The 23,111-nt window shown below is 39.4% G+C and overlaps 1 protein-coding gene across 1 annotated transcript in view; it reads left to right on the top strand.

Moving 5' to 3' along the window:
- RPS6KA6 (ribosomal protein S6 kinase A6) overlaps nt 1–23,111 on the top strand; it is a 186,298-nt gene that overhangs the window by 135,684 nt on the left and 27,503 nt on the right. The window contains exon 18 of the mRNA XM_048213614.2: nt 9,607–9,768. Within this exon, the coding sequence (XP_048069571.1) occupies nt 9,607–9,768 (162 nt within the window). The remainder of the gene's footprint in view (nt 1–9,606; nt 9,769–23,111) is intronic.

The following is a 23,111-nucleotide window of genomic DNA, read 5'->3' as shown; positions in this document are numbered from 1 at the left end:
ATTGTGAACATTTTTTCATGTGTCTGTTAGCAATTTGTATGTCTTCATTGGTAAAGTGTCTGTTCATATCTTCTGCCCATTTTTTGATTTGATTATTTGTTTCTTGTGTATTGAATTGGAGAAGTTCTTTGTAGATCTTGGATACCAGTCTTTTTTTATTATTATTGTATTATGTTAGTCACCACACAGTACATCCCTGGTTTCTGATATAAAGTTCGATGATTCATTAGTTGCATATAACACCCAGTGCACCATGCAATACATGCCCTCCTTGCTACCCATCACCAGTCTATCCCATTACCCCAGCCCCCTCCCCTCTGAAGCCCTCAGTTTGTTTCTCAAGAGTCCATAGTCTCTCATACTTCATTCCCCCTTCTGATCACCCCCCCTTTCTTTATCCCTTTCTTCCCCTACCAATCTTCCTAGTTCTTATGTTCCACAGATGAGAGAAATCATATGACAATTATCTTTCTCTGTTTGACTTATTTCACTTATCATTATCTCCTACAGTGCCGTCCATGTTGCAGCAAATGTTGAGAACTCGTTCTTTCTGATAGCTGAGTAATATTCCATTGTATATATGGACCACAACTTCTTAATCCATTTGTCTGTTGAAGGGCATCTCTGTTCCTTCCATGATTTGGCTATTGTGGACAGTGCTGCTATGAACATTGGGGTGCATATGGCCCTTCTGTTCACTACATCTGTACCTTTGGGGTAAATACCGAGTAGTGCAATGGTTGGGTCATAGGGTAGCTCAATTTTTAACTTTTTAAGGGACCTCCAGACTGTTTTCCAGAGTGGCTGTACCAACTTGCATTCCCACCAACAATGTAGGAGGGATCCCCTTTCTCCATATCCTCTCCAACAATTGTTGTTTCTTGCCTTTTCTATTTCTGCCATTCTAACTGCCATAAGGTGGTATCTTAGTGTGGTTTTGACTTGAATTTCCCTGATGACTAATGATTTTGAACATTTTTTCATGTGTCTGTTAGCCATTTGTCTGTCATCATTGGAAAAGTTTCTGTTCATATCTTCTGCCCATTTTATGATTTTTTTATTTGTTTCTCACATATTGAGTTTGAGAAGTTCTTTGTAGATCTTCGATACCAGTCTTTTATCTGTAGTGTCATTTGCAAATATCTTCTCCCTTTCTGTGGACTGCTTCTTAGTTTTTTGGACTCTTTCCTTGACTGTGAGGAAGCTTTTTATCTTGATGAAGTCCCACAAGTTCATTTTTTCTTTTGTTTCTCTTGCCTTTGGAGATGTGTCATGAAAAAAGTTGCTGTGGCCGTTGTCAAAGAGGTTGCTGCCTATGTTCTCCTCTAGAATTCTGATGGATTCGTGTCTCACATCGAGGTCTTTTATCCATTTGGAGTTTATCTTTGTGTATGGTGTGAGAGTGGTCAAGTTTCATTCTTTTGCATGTAGCTGTCCTATTTTCCCAGCACCATGTATTGAAGATACTGTCTTTATCCACTGGATGTTTTTTCCTTCTTTGTCAAAGATTAGTTGCCCAACGAGTCGAGGGTCCATTTCTCGGTTGTCTATTCCGTTCCATTGGTCTATGTGTCTGTTTTTGTGCCAGTACCATGCTGTTTTTGTGATCACAGCTTTGTAGTACAGCTTCAATTCCAGCAACGTGATGCCCCCAGCTTTGTTTTTCCTTTTCAACAATTCCTTGGCGATTCGGGGCCTTTTCTGGTTCCACACAAATTTAAGGGATATTTCTTCCAGCTCTTTGAAAAATGTCATTGGTATTTGGATCCGGATGGCATTGAAAGTGTAGATTGCTCTGGGTAGCATAGACATTTTAACTATGTTAATTCTTCTGATCCATGAGCATGGAATATTTTTCCATTTTTTTGTGTCTTATTCAATGTCTTTCAAGAGTGATTTGTAGTTTCTAAAATATAGATCCTTCATGGCTCTAGTTAAATTAATTCCAAGATAACGTATGATTTTTGGTGCTATTGTAAATGGAATGGATTCCCTAATTTCTCTTTCTTCAGTCTCGTTGTTCATGTATAGAAATGCAACTGATTTCTGAGCATTGATTTTGTAACCTGCCACATTACCGAATTGCTCTATAAATTATAGTAGTTTGGTGGTGGATTCTTTTGAATCTTCCATATAGAGTATCATGTCATCTGTGAAGAGAGACAGTTTGACTTCCTCTTTGCCAATTTGGATACCTTTTATCCCTTTTTGTTGTCTGATTTGTGTTACAAGGACTTCTACAACTATGTTGAATAATAATGACGAGAGTGGGCATCCTCGTCGTGTTCCTGATCTTAAGGGAAAGGCTTCCAACTTTTCCCCATGAGAAGAATATTTGCTGTAGGATTTACATAGATGGTTTTTATGAAATTGAAGAATGTACCCTCTATCCCTACACTCTGAAATGTTTTAATCAGGAAAGGATGCTGTATTTTGTCAAATGCTTTTTCTGCATCTATTGAGAGAGTCCTATGGTTCTTGACTCTTATCTTGTTGATATGATCTATCACACTGATCGATTTGCGAATGTTGAACTACCCTTGCATCCCAGGGATGAATCCCACTTGGTCATGATGGATAATTGTCTTAATGTACTATTGGATCCTATTAGCTACAATCTTGTTGAGAATTTTGGTGTCCATATTCATCAGGGATTTTGGTCTGTAATTCTCCTTTTTGAAGGGGTCTTTGCCCGGTTTGGGGATCAAGTTAATATTGGCCTCATAGAATGAGTTTGGTAGTTTTCGTTCTGTTTCTTTTCTTTGAAACAGCTTCAAGAGAACAGGTATTATTTCATCTTTGAATGTTTGGTAGAATTCCCCGGGGAATCTATCAGGATCTGGAGTCTTCTTTTTTGGAAGGTTTTTGATCACTGTTTCAATCTCTTCATAATTAATCAGTCTGTTTAAAAAAATCAATTTCATGCAGATGACATGATACTCTATATGGAAAACCCAAAGACACCACTCCCAAACTATTAGAAGTTATAGAACAATTCAGTAATGTGGCGGGTTACAAAATCAATGCCAGAAATCAGTTGCATTTCTATACACGAATAAGGAGACTGAAGAAAGAGAAATTAGGGAATCCATCCCATTTACAATAGCATCAAAAACCATACGTTACCTTGGAATTAACTTAACCAGAGAAGTAAAGAATCTAGGATATTCTATAAATTACAAATCACTCTTGAAAGACATTGAAGAAGACACAGAAAGATGGAAGAATATTCCATGCTCACGGATAGGAAGAATTAACATAGTTAAAATGTCCATGCTACCCAGAGCAATCTACACTTTCAATGCCATCCTGATCCAAATACTGATGACATTTTTCAAAGAACTGGAACAAATAGTCCTTAAATTTGTATGGAACCAGAAAAAGCCCTGAATCGCTAAGGAACTGTTGAAAAGGGAAAACAAAGCTGGGGGCATCACAATGCCAGATTTCAAGCTGTACTACAAAGCTATGATCACAAAGACAGCATGATACTGGCACAAAAACAGATACATAGACCAATGGAACAGAATAGAGAACCCAGAAATGTACCCTCGGCTCTTTGGGCAACTAATCTTTGATAAAGCAGGAAAAAACATCCAGTGGAAAAAAGACAGTCTCGTCAATAAATGGTCCTGGGAAAATTGGACAGCTACATGAAAAAGAATGAAACTTGACCACTCTCTCACACCATACACAAAGATAAACTCCAAATGGATGAAAGACCTCGATGTGAGACAGGAATCCATCAAAATCCTAGAGGAGAACATAGGCAACAACCTATACGACATCGGCCAAAGCAACCTTTTTCATGACACATCTCCACAGGCAAGAGAAACAAAAAATAAATGAACTTGTGGGACTTCATCAAGATAAAAAGCTTCTGCACAGCCAAGGAAACAGTCAAAAAACTAAGAGGCAGCCCACGGAATGGGAGAATATATTTGCAAATGATGCTACAGATAAAAGACTGGTATCCAAGATCTACAAAGAACTTCTCAAACTCAATACGCGAGAAACAAATAAACAAATCATAAAATGGGCAGAAGATATGAACAGACACTTTTCCAATGGTGACATACAAATGGCTAACAGACACATGAAAAAATATTCAAAATCACTAGCCATCAGGGAAATTGAAATCAAAACCACATTAAGATACACCCTACGCCAGTTACAATGGCAAAAATTGACAAGGCAAGAACAACAATTGCTGGAGTGGATGTGGAGAAAGGGGATCCCTCCTAGACTGTTGGTGGGAATGCAAGTTGGTACAGCCACTCTGGAAAACAGTGTGAAGGTCCCTTAAAAAGTTAAAAATTGAGCTAACCTACGACCCAGCCATTGCACTACTGGGTATTTACCCCAAACATACAGACGTAGTAAAGAGAAGGGCCATAAGGACCCCAATGTTCATAGCAGCATTGTCCACCTAAGCTAAATCATGGAAGGAGTCGCGATGCCCTTCAACAGATGACTGGATTAAGAAGTTGTGGTCCATATATGCAATGGAATATTACTCAGCTATCAGAAAGAACGAGTTGTCAACATTTGCTGCAACATGGACGGCACTGTAGGAGATAATGCTAAGTGAAATAAGTCAAGCAGAGCAAGACAATTATCATATGGTTTCTCTCATCTATGGAACATAAGAACTAGGAAGATTGGTAGGGGAAGAAAGGGATAAAGAAAGAGGGGTGATCAGAATGTGGAATGGAGCATGAGGGACTATGGACTACGAGAAACAAACTAGGGACCTCAGAAGGGAAGTGGGGTGGGGGAATGGGATACACTGGCGATGGGTAGAAAGAAGGGCACATATTGCATGGTGCACTGGGTGTTATACGCAACTAAGGAATCATTGAACTTTACATCGGAAACCGGGGATGTACTGTATGGTGACTAACATAATATTATAAAAAAACATTTAAAAAAATCAATTTCTTCCTGTTTCAGACTTGGTAGCTTATAGGTTTCCAGGAAGGCCTCCATTTCTTCCAGGTTGTTTAATTTATTAGCATAAAGCTGTTGATTAAAGTTTCTAATGATCCTTCCTGTTTCATTGGTGTTGGTTGTGACCTCTCCCTTTTCATTTATCATTTTATTAATTTGGGTCCCTTCTCTATTCTTTTGACTAAGTCTTGCCAGTGGCATATGTATCTTATTTATTCTTTCAAAAAACCAGCTTCTAGTTCTGTTGATCTGCTCTACTGTGCTCCTGGTTTCTAATGCATTGATCTCTGCTCTAATCTTGATCAACTGCGCTCTCGTGCATGGATTAGGCCTGTTCTTCTGTTGCTGTTCCAGCTTCTTGAGGTGAGAATATAAAAACTGTATTTTAGATTTTTCTATTCTTTTGAGTGAGGCTTGGATGGCTATGTATTTTCCCCTTAGGACTGCCTTTGCAGTGTCCCATAGGTTTTGGACCATTGTGTTTTCATTCTCGTTGGTCTCCATAAATTGTTTAAATTGATTTTTGATTTCCTGGTTTATCGAATCATACTCAAGCAGGATGGTTCTTAGTTTCCACGTGTTTGAGTCTCTTCCAAATTTTTCCTTGTGATTGAGTTCCATTTTCAGAGCACTGTGGTCTGAGAATATGCAGGGAATAATTTCAGCGTTTTGGTGTCAGTTGAGACTGTTCTGTGACCCAGAATATGATCTATTCTGGAGAATGTTCCATGGGCATTCGAAAAGAATGAGTATTCTGTTGTTCTGGGGTGTAGTGTTCTTTATATATCTATGGGGTCCATGTGGTCTAGTATGCCATTCAAAGCTCTTGTTTCTTTGTTGCTTTTCTGCTTAGGTGATCTGTCTATTGCTGATACTGGAGTGTTGAGGTCTCCTACTATTAACGTATTTTTATCTGTATGTCTCTTTATTTTCGTTAAGAGTTGGCTTGTGTATCTAGCTGCTCCCCTGTTGGGGCATAGATATTTATAATTGTCATATCCACTTGTTGGATACATCCCTTAAGAATAATATAGTTTCCTTCTGTGTCTCTAACTACAGTCTTTAGTTTAAAATCCAATCTGTCTGATATGAGAATGTCTACCCTAGCTTTCTTTTGAGGTCACTTGGCATGAAAAATGGTTTTTCATCTCTTTGCTTTCAGTCTGAATGTATCTTTAGGTTCAAAATGAGTCTCTTGTAGACAGCATATGGTTGGGTCATGTCTGTTTATCCAATCTGCAACCCTGTGGCGTTTTTTGGGAGCATTTAGGCCATTCACATTGAGATTGATTATTGAGAAATGTGATTTTAATGATGTCATGTTGCCTTTAAAGTCTTTGTTTCTGCAGATTGTAACTTTCTCTTCTGTATCACTCTTGGGGCCTTTTTACTTTAATAGAACCCCCCTTAATATCTCCTGTAGTGCTGGTTTCGTGCTTACGAATTTGTTCAGTGTCTGGTGATTCTGGAAGGTCCTTATCTCTCCATCAATTCTGAATGACAGCCTTGCTGGATATAGGATCCTTGGCTGCATATTTTTCACTGAAAGAGCTTTAAAAATGCCCCCCCCAACTCTTTCTCTCATTCCAGGTCTGTGTAGATGGGTCTGACGTAATCCTAATATTTTTGCCTTTGTACGTGAGAAATTTCTTTGCCCTGGTCACTTTCAATACTATATCCTTGGATCTAATATTTGCGAAATGCACTATGACGTGACATGGCGTAGGTTTGTCGTGGTTGAGATTCGGAGGGGTCCTCTCAGCCTCTTGGACACGAATGCTTATTTCCTTTGCTAGGTTAGGGTAGTTTTCACCTACAGTTTGTTCAAATATCTCTTCTAGACCTCTGTTTTTCTCCACCCCCTCAGGGATGCCAATGATTCTGACATTGAAACGTGTGATTGAGTCAATAATCTCCCATAACCAGCATTCTTGAGATTGGATTTTTTTGAGCCAAGTTTCTATTTTAGCTTTCTCTTCTACCATCCCATCCTCCAATTCACTAATTCGACCTTCTGCCTCATTTACCCTGTCTGTCAGAGCATCTAGTTTTGACTGCATTTAATTCATAGCATTTTTAAATTTCTGCCAATTTTGCTCTCCTATCCGCCTTTAGAGATTCTATATTTTTGTTCATATTTTCGTTAATACTTTTTTCAAGTCTACACATCATCTTGACCATTGTTACTGAGAACTCCATTTCTGAAAATTTGGTTATATCCATATCCATCAGTTCTGTGGCAGAGGCTGCAGACTCATTATCTTTTCTTTGTTGGGGGTGGGATTTCTCCTTCTCGTCATGCTGATGAGGAGAAGTTGAGGGGTTGCCCAGAGCCCAAATTATTGTCCAGGACCCAGGCAGTATGCTCTTGTTTTATAGGGACCTTAGGGATGTGGGCTTCTTGATTTTTCAACCTACCTTCTGGGGGAGGGGCCTGATGCACTGATATTCAGGCAACCCTGTTTGGGTAGTCTCCCTGTCTGCTGCGAGGGGGGATGGGGGTGGGCACACTGTGAGCTGGTGTTTCCAGACTTTTGTTCTCTGGCGGCTTTCCCTGGCGGTTTTCTGTGGCTCTTCTGAGAGTCAGAGCAGCAGTGGCCAAATCCCAGGCTCTGTCTCAGAACAGAGAGATCGCAGTCCTATCTCCACAGAGCTCTTCTGGCCACTTTAACTCTGGTTCTGTTGGTGCTGCTTAACCCTGCAGTGTCCTGGGTTGTGTGCCCCTCAGCCGGCGTCCCAGCCCTCACTTCCAGGGCCGGCCTGTCTCTGTCCTTTGTGTTTCTAACACTACCAGCTACCAGCCGCCCCCATGCGCGCTCCGGAGCTCTGTTTCAGTATGGTTCGCATGTGCTCTGGAGCTCCGCTTTTCAGTTTGGACGCGCACGTGTTACCAGGCTCACAGTCTCTGTCTCCTCTCTCGTGGGTGCCGGTTCGGGATTCTGGCCCACTCCCCAGTGCAGGTGGCTACTGCTTCCCGGCGCCCGAGCATGGCGGCTCCCTCTCCCTTCCGTTTATCTTCCTATATCTGTGTGCGGATTCATGGCTCCCTGCTTCGTACCTCAATACTCAGTGCTGGAGATGTTCTTTTGTAGAGATCCAGCTGTATCTTCCTGCATCTCAGGCTGATTCCGTGGTCTGGTACCTATCCAGCTCGACTCGGGACCAGCTGGAAAAGGGGACCCCTACTCCTCCGCCATCTTAACTCTCCCTTCTGTTTTTCTTCTGAGAGTTTCATGCATTGAAAACGGTTTTGGGGGCGCCTGGGTGGCGCAGTCGTTAGGCGGCTGCCTTTGGCTCAGGGCGTGATCCCGGCGTTCTGGGATCGAGCCCCACATCAGGCTTCTCCGCTGGGAGCCTGCTTCTTCCTCTCCCACTCCCCCTGCTTGTGTTCCCTCTCTCGCTGGCTGTGTCTATCTCTGTCAAATAAATAAATAAAATCTTTAAAAAAAAAAAAAAAAAAAGAAAACGGTTTTGTTTTGTTTCATTGATATAATAGCTACTTTATTTTTAATAGTTCTTTTATATTTATTTTGTAAATTTTGAATAATACATTTTTATTACAATATAATTGCATATAATATTATGTAAATCTAAAGAGGTACAGCATGTTGATTTGATACTCTTATGTACTGTAACATGATTACCACCATGGCATTAGTTAGCACCTTCATCACATCACATGTAATAATAGCCACTTTAAAGTCCTTGTCTGTTAGGTCCAATGTGGTTCATCTTAGAGTTGGAATTGATTGATTTTCTCTTTTCTTGAAACTGTGTTCCATTTTCTTGGTTCCTTGTATATGAGATAATTTTGGATTATATATTATACATTTGAATACTAAGTTATGGAGATTTTTTATATTGTTATTTTTTCTTCAATGATTATTGTTTTGTTTTGGTGGATAATTTTCTTGGAAGGGTTTGCACTGAAAATTCTGCTTTTGGGGCAGCAGCTCTGGTCTCTGTATCTTTTATCTTTGTTTGAATTACATTGAGCCTCTTCTGTACATTTTTGATTCAGGGTCAGTTCTAGCTCTGTTCCTGACAGAATTCCTCCTGAACATTCACCGTTTCCTAGCATCTCTTTTCTGATCCTCCCAGCCAGAAAGACTGTGGGCTTTTCCACATGTGTTTTCACCATCACTGTGTGACATAGGAAGTGCACTTAACCCTAGACTAAAAAACACAGATATGGGAACCTTACTTATAGCTCCATATATTCCCTCCTTCAACAAACTGTTTACTTCCCGTCAGAGTCTGTCTGCTTCTGTTCATTCTCCAGTACCTTCAGGTAGTTATTTTTTAATTATGTTCAACTTTTAGAGCTGTTTACTGTGGAGAGGAGAGTGTTAAGTAGGGTCTTAATCTATTATTTCCAGAAACGGAAGTGAGAATTTAGTTTTGATATTTTGAGGTTGGAAATGGTTAACAAAACTTATGGCTTGAATAGAAACTGGAACATTTATTGGACAGAGATAATTTCTTCTGTATACTTCAGGTTGTCAGGGCTATCATGGTTGGAGAAAGTGCCATTTTCAAAATTTTATGATTTTGAAAGATCCTCTCCTGGAAAACCTTTTAGTGTTTTATTTCATAGATGTTTAGTTCACTATAGAAATGTAATGGTTTTGGTTTTGTTTTTCTTTTATGTTCAAGGTTGTTCATCGTGATCTTAAACCTAGTAATATTTTATATATGGATGAATCAGCCAATGCAGACTCCATTAGAATCTGTGATTTTGGGTTTGCAAAACAACTTCGAGGGGAAAATGGACTTCTCTTAACTCCATGCTACACTGCCAACTTTGTAGCACCTGAGGTATTCTTTAAAACTTTAGTATTGCCCTTTTGTTCTTTTCCTTTAGTTGAATATATATGACGTCATGTATATGTTAAAATTTGATAGGTAAAAAGCTGAGTAATCTTATCCTTTCCCAATTATAAAGCTCTTTAAATCAGTGAATTATGATAACCTCTAACATAAATATTCAGACTAGTAACTAGCATCCAAAAACAGCCTGAATATATAATCATCAGACTACTCTTTTCTGTTGGGTTATGTACTAGCATCAGAATCATACACTTGTAGAGCTGGAAGGGAGAATAGAGATAACCCCATCTTCAACATATTAAATATTCTAAGTGAAGAAACTGAGGCTCAAAGTACTTTAAAAAAGTTTTTCAAGACCCAGCATTTACTTAGTAATAAAGCCAGGGTAGATTTTCAGATATTTCAGTTTCTGCTGAAAAAGAGGTAATTTATATTATTTAACATTATACATTATACATAAGGGCAATACCACCCCTGATTGTCTTTAAGATCTAATTCCTGGAGAAAACAGCTTCACAGGGATTTTTATAAGCAGGGGGATTTTTCTTGGCAAATACCACTCATATGTAGATCTTAGAGGGAAGAGTCAGGAAAGGTGAGTCAGGGGAGATTGAGGGGTATAGGTTTCACATTTATCAAACTCCAACAGTTAGTTCTGATACTGGGGATGGGAGCTTTGACAGTAGCAACTCCCACAGCAGTGAAAGTATGGTTGATCAAAAATGAATTGGCGGGGCACCTGGGTGGCACACCCGGTTGGGCATCCAACTCTTGGTTTCAGCTAGGGTCATAATCTCAGGGTCGTGGCATTGAGCCCCAAGTCAGGCTCCAGCTCAGCACGGAATCTTCCTAAGACTCCCTCTCCCTCTACCTCTGGCTCCCCCCCTCCACTCTCTCTCTAAAATAAATTTTAAAAAATGAATCAGGGATGGCACTGGCCATATAATTTCTTTGTTTATAAATTAGAAACTGTTCTTATATGTTATGAATAATGCTAAACTCTATGAATTATATGTTCAGCCCAAAGCAAAATACACAAAAAGTTTCAGGTTTTAAAAATTGAATTTTCCAAGTCAGAGAAAATGAATAAAATAATTTGAGGATAAATTCCTATCTCTTGTGCAATTTTCTGATTTTTTATATCAAATACTATCCCTTTCAAGATAATAATTCACATCAGCTATAGCAAGATATTCACATATAAATATCAACAAATCTGTATTTTAATAAGTATATATTAGAAAACTATTTTTATTGAAGTAAAATTAGCATACAGTGTTATTGGTTTCAGGTATGTAAAATAGTGTATCTAATAATGAAAATAGAAATATAGAAAATAGAAAAATAACATTAATACTAAAAAATTCCCAAGTTAAAATTTAATGTATTCCTTTAAGATGTTGATGTTGAAGAAGGATAACACCAACTTTACATGTTTTTTATAAGAGGTTTGCCATATAAAAATTATGTACCTAGAGAATGTATTTTAATCTATACTTTTTATTTTTTAATAATAATATTTTTATTATGTTAGTAACCATACAGTGCATCCCTAGATTTTGATCTAATGATTCATTACTTGTGTATAACACCCAGTGCACCATGCAATATGTACCCTCCTGAAAAGCCATCACGAGCCTATCCCATTCCCCAACCACCCCGCCCGAAGTCCTCAGTTTTTTCCGAGTCCATAGTCTCTAATGCTTCATTCCCCCTTATGATCACCTCCCCTTTCTTTATCTTTCTTCTCGTACTGATCTTCCTACTTCTTATGTTCCATAAATGAGTGAAACCATATGATAATTGTCTTTCTCTCCTTGACTTATTTCACGTCGCATTATCGCCTCCAGTCCCGTCCATGTTACAGCAAATGTTGAAAAATTTTTCTTTTTGATGGCTGAGTAATTTTCCATTGTATATATGGACCACATCTTCTTAATCCAGTCATCTGTTGAAGGGCATCTCAGCTTCTTCCATGATTTAGCTTAAGTGGACAATGCTGCTATGAACCTTGGGGTCCTTATGGCCCTTCACTTCTCTACATCTGTATCTTTGGGGTAAATACCCAGTAGTGCAATTGCTGCATCATAGGGTAGCTCAATTTTTAACTTTTAAGGCACCTCCACACTGTTTTCCAGAGTGGCTGTACCAACTTGCATTCCCACCAACAATGTAGGAGGGATCCCCTTTCTCCATATCCTCTCCAACAATTGTTGTTTCTTGCCTTGTCTATTTCTGCCATTCTAACTGGCGTAAGGTGGTATCTCAGTGTGGTTTTGATTTGGATTTCCTTGATGGCCAATGATTTTGAACATTTTTTCATGTGTCTGTTAGCCATTTGTATGTCTTCATTGGAAAAGTGTCTGTTCATATCTTCTGCCCATTTTTTGATTTGTTTATTTGTTTCTCACGTATTGAGTTTGAGAAGTTCTTTGTAGATCTTGGATACCAGTCTTTTATCTGTAGTGTCATTTACAAATATCTTCTCCCATTCCGTGGGCTCCCTCTTAGTTTTCTTGACTCTTTCCTCGGCTGTGCAGAAGCTTTTTATCTTGATGAAGTCCCACAAGTTCATTTTATCTTTTGTTTCTCTTGCCTTTGGAGATGTGTCATGAAAAAGATTGCTGTGGCTGATGTCCTAGAGGTTGCTGCCTATGTTCTCCTCTAGGACGTTCATGGATTCCTGTCTCACATCAAGGTCTTTCATCCATTTGAAGTTTATCTTTGTGTATGGTGTGAGAGAGTGGTCAAGTTTCATTCTTTTGCATGTAGCTGTCCAGTTTTCCCAGGACCATTTATTGACAAGACTGTCTTTTTTCCACTGGATGTTTTCTCCTGCTTTATCAAAGATTAGTTGCCCAAAGAGCCGAGGGTCCATTTCTGGGTTCTCTATTCTGTTCCATTGGTCTATGTGTCTGTTTTTGTGCTAGTAACCTGCTGTCTTTGTGATCACTGCTTTGTAGTACAGCTTGAAATCCGGCAATGTGATGCACCCAGCTTTGTTTTTCCTTTTCAACAATTCCATGGTGTTTCGGGGCCTTTTCTGGTTCCACACAAATTTAAGGGCTGTTTGTTCCAGTTCTTTGAAAAATGTCATTGGTATTTTGATCGGGATGGCATTGAAAGTGTAGCTTGCTCTGGGTAGCATAGACATTTTAACTATGTTAATTCTTCTGATCCATGATCATGGAATATTTTTCCATCTTTTTGTGTCTTATTCAATGTCGTTCAAGAGTGATTTGTATTTTCTAGAATATAGATCCTTTACGTCTCTGGTTAACTCCGCGATAACATATGATTTTGGGTGCTATTGTAAATGGAATGGATTCCCTAATTTCTCTTTCTTCAGTCTCATTGTTCGTGTATAGAAATGCAACTGATTTCTGAGCATTGATTTTGTATCCCGCCACATTCCTGAATTGCTCTATAGCTTGTAGAAGGTTGGGGGTGGATTCTTTTGGGTTTTCCATATAGAGTATCATGTCATCTGCGAAGAGAGACAGTTTGACTTCTTCTTTGCCGATTTGGATACCTTTTATCCCTTTTTGTTGTCTGATTGCTGTTTCAAGGACTTCTAGTACTGTGTTGAATAATAATGGCGAGAGTGGGCATCCTTGTGGTGTTCCTGATCTTAAGGGAAAGGTTCTCAGCTTTTCCCCATTGAGAATGTTATTCGCTGTGGGCTTTTCATAGGTGGTTTCTATGAAATTGAGGAATGTACCCTCTATCCCTACACTCTGAAGGGTTTTAATCAGGAAAGGATGCTGTATTTTGTCAAATGCTTTTTCTGCATCTATTGAGAGGATCATATGGTTCTTGACTCTTTTCTCTTTGATATGATGTATCACACTGATTGATTTGCGAATGTTGAACCACCCTTGCATCCCAGGGACGAATCCCACTTGGTCATGATGGATAATCCTTTTAATGTAGTGTTGGATCCTATTAGCTAGGATCTTGTTGAGAATTTTGGCGTCCATGTTCCTCAGGGAAATTGGTCTATAATTCTCCTTTTTGATGGGGTCTTCACCTGGTTTAGGAATCAAGGTAATATTGGCCTCATATATTGAGTTTGGTGTTTTCCTTCTGTTTCTTTTCTTTGAAACAGCTTCAGGAGAATAGGTATTATTTCTTCTTTGAAGGTTTGGTAGAATTCCCTGGGGAATTCATCAGGCCCTGGAGTCTTGTTTTTCGGAAAGTTTTTAATAACTGCTTCAATCTTTTCATAATTAATTTGTCTGTTTAAAAAATCAGTTCCTTCCTGTTTCAGACTTGGTAGTTTATAGGTTTCAAGGAAGGCATCCATTTCTTCCAGGTTGTTTAATTTATTGGCATAAATCTGTTGGTAAAAGTTTCTAATGATCCTTCCTATTTCATTGGTGTTGGTTGTAACCTCTCCCTTTTCATTCATAATTTTATTAATTTGGATCCTTTCTCTATTCTTCTGACTAAGTCTTGCCAGTGGCTTATCTATCTTATTTATTCTTTCAAAGAACAGCTTCTAGTTCTGTTGATCTGCTCTACTGTGCTCCTGGTTTCTAATTCATTGTTCTCTGCTCTAGTATGATCAACTGCTTTCTCATGTGTGGATTAGGGCTGTTCTTCTATTGCTGTTCCAGCTTCTTGAGGTGAGAATATAAAAACTGCATTTTAGATTTTTCTACTCTTTTGAGTGAGGCTTGGATGGCTATGTATTTTCCCCTTAGGACTGCCATTGCAGTGTCCAAAGGGTTTTGGACCATTGTGTTTTCATTCTCTTTGGTCTCCATAAATTGTTTAAATTGATTTTTGATTTCCTGTTTTATCCATTCATTCATGAGCAGGATGGTTCTTAGTTTCCAAGTGTTTGAGTCTCTTCCAAATTTTTCCTTGTGATTGAGTTCCAATTTCAAAGCACCGTAGTCTGAGAAGATGCAGGGTATAATTTCAGTGTTTTGGTATCGGTTGAGACCGTTTTGTGACCCAGCACAGGATTTATTCTGGAGAATGTTCCATGTGCATTAGGAAAGAATGAGTATTCTGTTATTCTGGGGTGTAGTGTTCTGTATATATCTGTGAGGTCCATCTGGTCCAGTATGTCATTCAAAGCTCTTGTTTCTTTGTTGATTTTTTGCTTTGGTGATCTGTCTATTGCTGAGAGCGGAGTGTTGAGGTCCCCTACTGTTAACGTATTATTATCTCTATGTTTCTTTATTCTGGGTTAGAGTTGGCTTGTGTATCTAGCTGCTCCCCTGTTGGGGGCATAGATATTTATAATTTTCATATCCACTTGTTGGATACATCCCTTAAGAATAATATAGGGTCCTTCTGTATCTTTAACTACAGTCTTTAGTTTAAAATCTAATCTGTCTGATATGAGAATGGCTACCCCAGCTTTCTTTTGAGGTCCATTGGCATGAAAAATAGTTCTCCATCCCTTCACTTTCAGCCTGGATGTATCTTTAGGTTCAGAATGAGTCTCTTGTAGGCAGCATATGGTTGGGTCATGTCTGTTTATCCAGTCTGCAACCCTGTGGTGTTTTATGGGAGCATTTAGGCCATTCACATTGCAAGTGATTATTGAGAGAGATGATTTTAATGATATCATTTTGCCTGTGAAGTCTTTGTTTCTATAGATAGTAAATTTCTGTTCTTTATCACTCTTGGGGTCTTTTTACTTTTATAGAACCCCTCTTAATATTTCTTGTAGGGCTCACTTGGCTGGTCACATATTCTTTCAGTTTCTGCTGCTCTTGGAAGCTCCTTGTCTCTCCATCCATTCTGAATGACAGTCTTGCTGGATAAACGATCCTTGGCTGCATGTTATTCTCATTTAGTGCTCTGAATATGTCTTCCCAGACCTTTCTGGCTTGCCAGGCCCCTGTAGAGATGTCTGACATTATTCTGATGTTCCTACCCCTGTAGGTGAGGATTCTCTTCCCCCTGTCCGCCTTAAATATTGAATCATTGGATCTAATATTTGTGAATTGTACTATTATGTGTCATGGTGTCTTTCAGTTCTCATTGATCTTTGGAGGGTTCCTCTCTGCCTCTTGTACACGAATGCTTGTTTCCTTCATCAGATTAGGGAAGTTCTCAGCTACAGTTTGTTCAAATATCTCTTCTAGACCCTTTCTTTCTCCACCCCTTTGGGGAATCTGATGATTCTCACATTGGAACATTTCATTGAGTCAGTAATCTCCCATAATCTACATTTTTTGAGACTGGAATTTTTTGAGCCATGTCTCCGTTTTTACTTTCTCTTCTACCATCCCTTCTTCCAATTCACTAATTCGTTCTTCTGCTTCATATTCCCTCGCTGTCAGAACGTCTAGTTTAGACTACATTTGATTCATAGCTTTTTAAATTTCTGCCAGATTCACTCTCATTTCCGCCCTTAGAGATACTATATTCTCGTTCATATTTTCATTAATTTTTTTTCAAGCCTACACATCATCTTGACCATTGCTACTCTGAACTCCATTTCTGACAATTTGGTTATACCATATCCATCAGTTCTGTGGCAGAGGCCACAGTCTCTGTGTCCTTTCTTTGCTGAGGGTTCCTCCTCTTCATCATTCTGATGAGGAGAGGTTGTGGGGTTGCCCAGAGCCCAAATTATTGACTAGGACCCAGGGAGTGTGCACTTGTTTTATAGGGACCTTAGGGATGTGGGCTTCTTGATTTTTCAGCCTGCCTTCTGGGGGAGGGGCCTGCCGTGCTGATATTCAGGCAACCCTGTTTGGGTAGACTTGCCCCATCCCCTGTGAGGGGGGATGGGAATGGGCACACTGTGAGCTGGTATTTCCAGGATTTTGTTCTCTGGCAGCTTTCCCTGGAGGTTTTCTGTGGCTCTTCTGAGAGTCAGAGCAGCAGTGGCCATATCCTAGCATCTGTCTCAGAACAGAGAGATTACAGTCTGCTCTTCACTGAGTTCTCCTGGCCACTTTAACTCTGTTTCTGTGGGCATTTCTAAAAACCCTGCAGCATCCCAGGATGTGTGCAGCACAGCCACTCTCCCAGCCCTCGCTTCCAGGGCTGGCACGGTTCTGTCCTTTGTGCTTCTAACAACGCTAGCCACCCCGGTTCCCACGCGTGCTCCCCAGCTCCCTGTTTCAATCTAGTTTGAGTGTGCACTCTGGAGCTTCTGTTTTCGGTCTGGTTGCATGCGCGTTCCTGGGCTCAGGGTCTCTGTCTGCTTTCTCACGGGTGCTAGTCCGCGAGTCCGGCCCAATCCCCAATGCAGGTGGCTACTGCTTCCTGGGACCCGAGCGCAGTGGCTCCCTCCCCCTTCCGTTTATCTTCCTATATGTGTGCACGGATTCATGGCTCCATGCTTCGTACCTCAATACTCAGCGCTGGAGATGTTCGTTTGTAGAGATCCAGATGTATCTTCCTCTGTCTCAGGCTGATTTCATGGGTGTTCAGAATGGTCTGGTACCTATCCAGCTCGATTCAGAGGACCAGCTGAAAACAGTGTTCCCTACTCCTCTGCCATATTTTCCCCCTCTCTGCAGTCTCTGGTTTAAAATCTAGTTTGTCTGATATAAGTATGGCTATTGTTGCTTTCTTTTGACATCCATTACCATGATGAATGGTTCTCCATCCCCTCATTTTGAATCTGCAGGTGTCCTTTGGTCTAAAATGAGTCTCTTTTTAGGCAGCTAATAGATGGATCTTGTTTTGTTTTGTTTTATCTAATCTGATACCCTATAACTTTTGATTAGATAATTTACTTCTTTTTCATTGAGAGATTATTGATAGAAATTTAATGCCATTGTATTACCTGTAATGTAGGTGTTTCTGGAGATGTTCTCTGTTCTTTCTAGTCTGTTGCTTTTGGTCTTACTTTCCCACTCAAAGAGTCCCCTTTAATATTTCTTGGAGGGCTGGTTTAGTGGTCACAAACTCCTTTAGTCTTTATCTGGGAAACTGTTTATATCTCCTATTCTGAATGACAGCCTTGCTGGATAAAGTATTCTTGACTGCATTTTTTTTCCCATTCAATAAGTTGACTATATCATGCCACTCTCTTCTGGCCTGCCATGTTTCTGTGGGGAAATCTGATGCTATTTGTCTTTCCTTGTAAGTTAGGGACTAGTTTTTTTCTTGTTCCGTTTAGAATTTTACCTTTATCACTATATTTTGCAAATTTAAGTATGATCTATCTTGGTGTTAGCTTGCTTTTTTGATTTTGATGGATGTTCTCTGTGCCTCCTGAATTTGGATGTCTGTTTCCTTCCCAAGATTAGGGAAGTTTTCAGCTATAATTTCCTAAAAAAAAAACCTTCCACCCATTTTTCACTCTCCTCTTCTTCTGGGACTCCTATGATATGAATGTTACTATGCTTCATATAGTTGCTGAGTTCCCTAAGTGTACATTAGTGATCCAATATTTTTCTTTCCCTCTTCTTTTCAGCTTTATTTTCCACAACTTTATTTTCTTTATCACTTATTTGTTCTTCTGCTTGCTTCCTGCTTGTGGTCATTACATCCAGTCAGTTTCACATCTTGGCTCTAGCATTTTTTATTTTGGCCGGAGTAGATTTTAGGTCTTTTATGTCTGCAGCAAGTGACTCCCTGATGTATTCTGTGCTTTTCTTAAATGCACCTAGTATCCTTATGATTGTTGTTTTAAATTCTGGTTCAGGCATATTACTAATATTATCTCCTTCAATTAGCTCCCTGGCCATGACCTTGTTCTTTATTTTGGGATGAATTCCTCCATCTTAGCATTTTGTCTAGTGTTTTATCTTTTCTGTGTCTTAGCAGAGCCTGTTATTCTTCCTGCTACTAAGAGTAATGGCTATATTAAGAAGATGTCCTATACTGTGGGGCCTGGTGCTTCAGGTAGTATTTCTGCTGTATGCTCTGTGCCGTCTGCTGTTGTGTTTTGGGTGCTCTTTTCCTCAGGTCAGTCCCCTGCACAATTTCTCCTTACCTGCAGTAGAGAGTGTTTGCACCTTGTCCAGTGTGTGTCGAGTTTTAAGTAGTTGTCTGCATGTTAAAAGAAGCCAAATCCTATTTCCACTAGAGCTGAAGTTTTGCAGTATTCTATGGTTAGTTGATTTGGTGTGTGCAGGGGAGAAGGGGTTGTGCTGGTCTTTGTGGGGAGGGACCCACTGCTGCTGTGGCTCTCAGGCACACTTGCCCTAGTGAAAAAGCATCTTCAGAGCACAGGAAGACAGGGCGTGGTATAAGCAGCTCAAGTCTCCACTATGGTACCTGTGCTGCTCACTGAATTCCATCTGTGCTGATGGGCAGGGGGAGAAATGATGTCAGACTGTTCTCTTGTCCCCGGAGAAGGAAGTTCACACCCACAGCTGTCTAGTTCACCCACCCAGAAGAGTGAACAATCTCTCCCTGGGGGGCCCAGGAATCCCTCAGATCTTTGCCTTTGCTTTGTCTGTGTCTGAGCCATTTTCCCACCTGGTGGAGCAGTGATCCTGTGTTTTATCTCAGGCATGCCAGCTAGGTTTCAAAACTCCAAATTTTAGGAACCCAGCATGGCCTGGACCCATGCTGTTCCTCTGGGGAAGGATCTCACCACACTGGCTGGTGCTGGTTTGTCCCAGAAGGGCAGTCGCATGAGTGTACAGAGTTTTGGAGTTTATAGTAAAGAACAGCAAAAAGCTGGTGTCCAGGTTAGCTGCCCTCAGCAGCGGTCTCTGCTCTTATGCTAATGAGTGAGGCAGTGCAATGGGGCCTGCCAACTCTTTTGTCCCCTACGTGGCAGTGCCACCTCTCCCCAGTGCACACCCAGGAGTGGGATCTGTCTCTCCCAGTGAAACCTACGGGACCCCTCAGCCCCTTTTGTTTTCCCAGTCAGTGGTTTTGGGGAAATGTTTTTCTTGTGCAATCCCCTTTGAACTCCTCACGCTTTCTCTCTCCTCTCTGTCAACAGAGCTCCTTCATTCTGAACCACCTATGATTCTTTTCTCCCCCAAATCACGTCTCTGCACCTCCTACTTCCATGATGAGGCCTCTTTTCTCCCTGTAGTTGTGCACTTTGTTCTGTCCATCCTCCCATTGATTTCTTGGGTGTTCAGAATTATTTGATATTTATCTAGCTGTGTTTGACAGATGAGACAAGCATAGGGTCCCCTTCATACTCCACCATCTTAACCCCTTTCCCTGTACTAGTGAAGGTTTTCAGGTGGGCACCTGGAGAATACTTCTCCATAACTAGTGTTTCAACTATCTTTGGGTAGTATTTCTATTTTCAGAATACTTTGAAAGGTTTATTATCAAGTGCTGAAGCTTCTGCTAGTAATAAATTAATATTTCTAATTTTTATGAATGAAATTCAGAGGTTTTAGGTACAATTTGTTTCTAAAATTTCAGACCTTTTCAAAAATTAGTAATAATGTATATGAAATGCATTATCTTTTAAACTAGAATCAGAAAGATTCAAGTCCATGCAGATATTTGAATAAATAATAGCATTTATGCAAGTATAAATTCACTATTTCATCATAGTAAATAGAGTCCTTATATGCTAAGAGATATTCTAATTAGTACAATTTTCTCTTATTAATAAGGAAGAATTATTTGTTCATTTTTTGATATGTATCAATCAACATCCTAAGGTTTAATTCATTGATGTCCTTTTCTACTATTATGTGTTGCAAAAATTAATATATCTCTGGAAATACTTTATTCTTTATAAAAGTAAACACATGATATTTTTTACTAATATTTAATGTGTACTGAAGTCTAAAAATGATCCTGACTTAAAGGAACGTACAATAAATTGGATGGAAGTTGTCTGATGTGAGTTGTTTAGCAATACCTCATCATTTATTAGAGCCTTTGTGGTCCCTACTATTATTTACCTAAGCCAGTTATATAGGTATTTCGATATTAGCTTTTTTAAAAAATATTTTATTTATTTATTTGACAGAGACAGCCAGCAAGAGAGGGAACACAAGCAGGGGGAGTGGGAGAGGAAGAAGCAGGCTCCTAGCAGAGGAGCCTGATGTAGGGCTCGATCCCAGAACGCTGGGATCACGCCCTGAGCTGAAGGCAGATGCTTAATGACTGTGCCACCCAGGCGCCCCTGATATTAGCTTTTCAAGTTTGCATGTTTGTTCTTCTAAGTACACTTTGACCAGGAAAAAACTATATCTTCAATTTTACATCAGATAGATACTCGTTATTCATGTCTGGTAATTGTCAAAGCCAAACACTAATATTTTTAGATTTTTTATAAATAAAATGTCCATGCCACTGCTTATACAATTTGCCTTGTTAGTGCATTAATAATAGTTATATTTTGCTTTTATACCTAAAAGCTTTAGAAGTGGGTTTATTTATTTTTATATTTTTAAGTTTTTATTTAAATTCCAGTTAACATACAGTGTAATATTAATTTCAGGTGTACAATATAATGATTCAGCATTTCCATATAACACCCATTGCTCATCACAAGTGTGCTCTTTAATCCCCATCAGCTATTTAACCCATCCTGCCATGCACCTTCCCTCTGGTAACCATCAGTTTATTCTCTGTACTTAAGGGTCTGCCTTGCTTTGCCTTTCTGTCTCCTTTTTTCCCCTTTGCTCCTCTGTTTTGTTTTGTAAATGTCACATATGTGTGAAATCACATGCTATTCGTCTGTCTCTGACTGATGTATTTTGCTTAGTATAATACTCTCTAGTTCTATCCATGTCATTGCAAATGGCAAGATTTCATTGTTTTTTATGGCTGAGTAATATTCCACCGTGCCTCTATATAGCTTCTTTATCTGTTCATCAGTTGATGGGCACGTGGACTATTTCCATAATTTGACTGTTGGAGATATTAGTGCTGTAAACATTGGGGTGCATCTATTCCTTTGAATTAGTATTTTTGTGTCCTTTGTGTAAATACCTAGTATTGCAATTGCTGGATCACAGTGTAGTTCTATTTTTAACTTTCTGAGGAATCTCCAAACTGTTTCCAGAGTGGCTACACCAGTTCACATTCCCACCAACAGTGCAAGAGGGTTCCCCTATCTACACATTCACAAACACCTGTTATTTTTTGTATTTTTGATTTTAGCTATTCTGACAGGTATAAGGTGATATCTCATTGTAGTTTTGATTTGTATTTCCCTGATCATCAGTGATGTTGAGCATCTTTTAATGTGTCTATTAGCCATCTGTGTCTTCTTTGGAAAAATGTATATTCATGGCTTCTACCCATTTTTAAATTAGATTATTTGTTTTTTGGGTGTTGAGTTCTATAAGTTCTTTACATGTTTTGGGTACTAATCCTTTATTGCATATGCCATTTACAAATATCTTCTCTCATTCAGGATGTTGCCTTTTAGTTTTGTTGATTGTGTCCTTTGCTGTGCAGGTTTTTATTTTGATCTAGTCCCAATAGTTTATTTTTGCTTTTGCTTCCCTTGCTTCCAGAGACATGTGTAGAGAAAAGTTCATTTTTTTTAATGTTTTGAATTTAAAGTCAAATAATTAACATATAATGTGTTATTGGTTTCAGAGATAGAGTTCAGTGATTCATCTGTCTTGTATAATACCAAGTGATCATTATATCAGGTGCCCCCCTTAACGTCCATCACCAAGTTACGCATCCCTCCACACCCCTTCCTCCACACCACTCCCCACAAGCTACACTTAGTTTGTTTCCTATTTAAGAGTCTCTTATGCTTTTTCTCCCTCTCTGATTTCATCTTGTTTTATTTTTTCCTCTCTCCCCCACGATCGTCTGTTTTGTTTCTTAAATTTCACATATAAGTGATATCATATGATAATTGTCTTTCTCTGATTCACTTATTTTGCTTAGCATAATACCCTCTAGTTCCATCCACGTTGCAAATGTGAAGATTTCATTTTTTGATGGCTGAGTAGTAGTCCATTGTGTGTGTGTGTGTGTGTGTGTGTGTGTGTGTGTGTGTAACATCTTTATCCATTCATATGTCACTGGATATCTGGACTCTTTCCATAATTTGGCTATTGTGGACATTGCTGCTATAAACTTTGGGTACAGGTGGCCCTTCAGGTCACTATATTTGTATCTTTGAGGTAAATAACTAGTAGTGCAATTGCTGGGTTGTAGAGTAGCTCTATTTTCAACTTTTTGAGAAACCTCTGTACTGTTTTCCACAGTGGGGGTACCAGCTTGCATTCCCACCAACAGTGGAAGACCCTTCCCCTTTCTCTGCATCCTCGCCAACATCTATCATTTCCTGACTTGTTAATTTTAGCCATTCTGACTGGTGTGAGGAGGTATCTCATTGTGGTTTTGATTTGTATTTCCCTGATGACAAGTGATGTGGAACATTTTTTCATGTGTCTGTTGGCCATTTGTATGTCTTCTTTGGAGAAATGTCTGTTCATGTCTTCTGC

This window comes from Ursus arctos, chromosome X (genome assembly GCF_023065955.2).
Source record: "Ursus arctos isolate Adak ecotype North America chromosome X, UrsArc2.0, whole genome shotgun sequence".
NCBI classification, from domain to species: domain Eukaryota; kingdom Metazoa; phylum Chordata; class Mammalia; order Carnivora; family Ursidae; genus Ursus; species Ursus arctos.
Note: the sequence above shows the minus strand (reverse complement) of the source record. Positions and strands in the feature narration are given on the sequence as shown.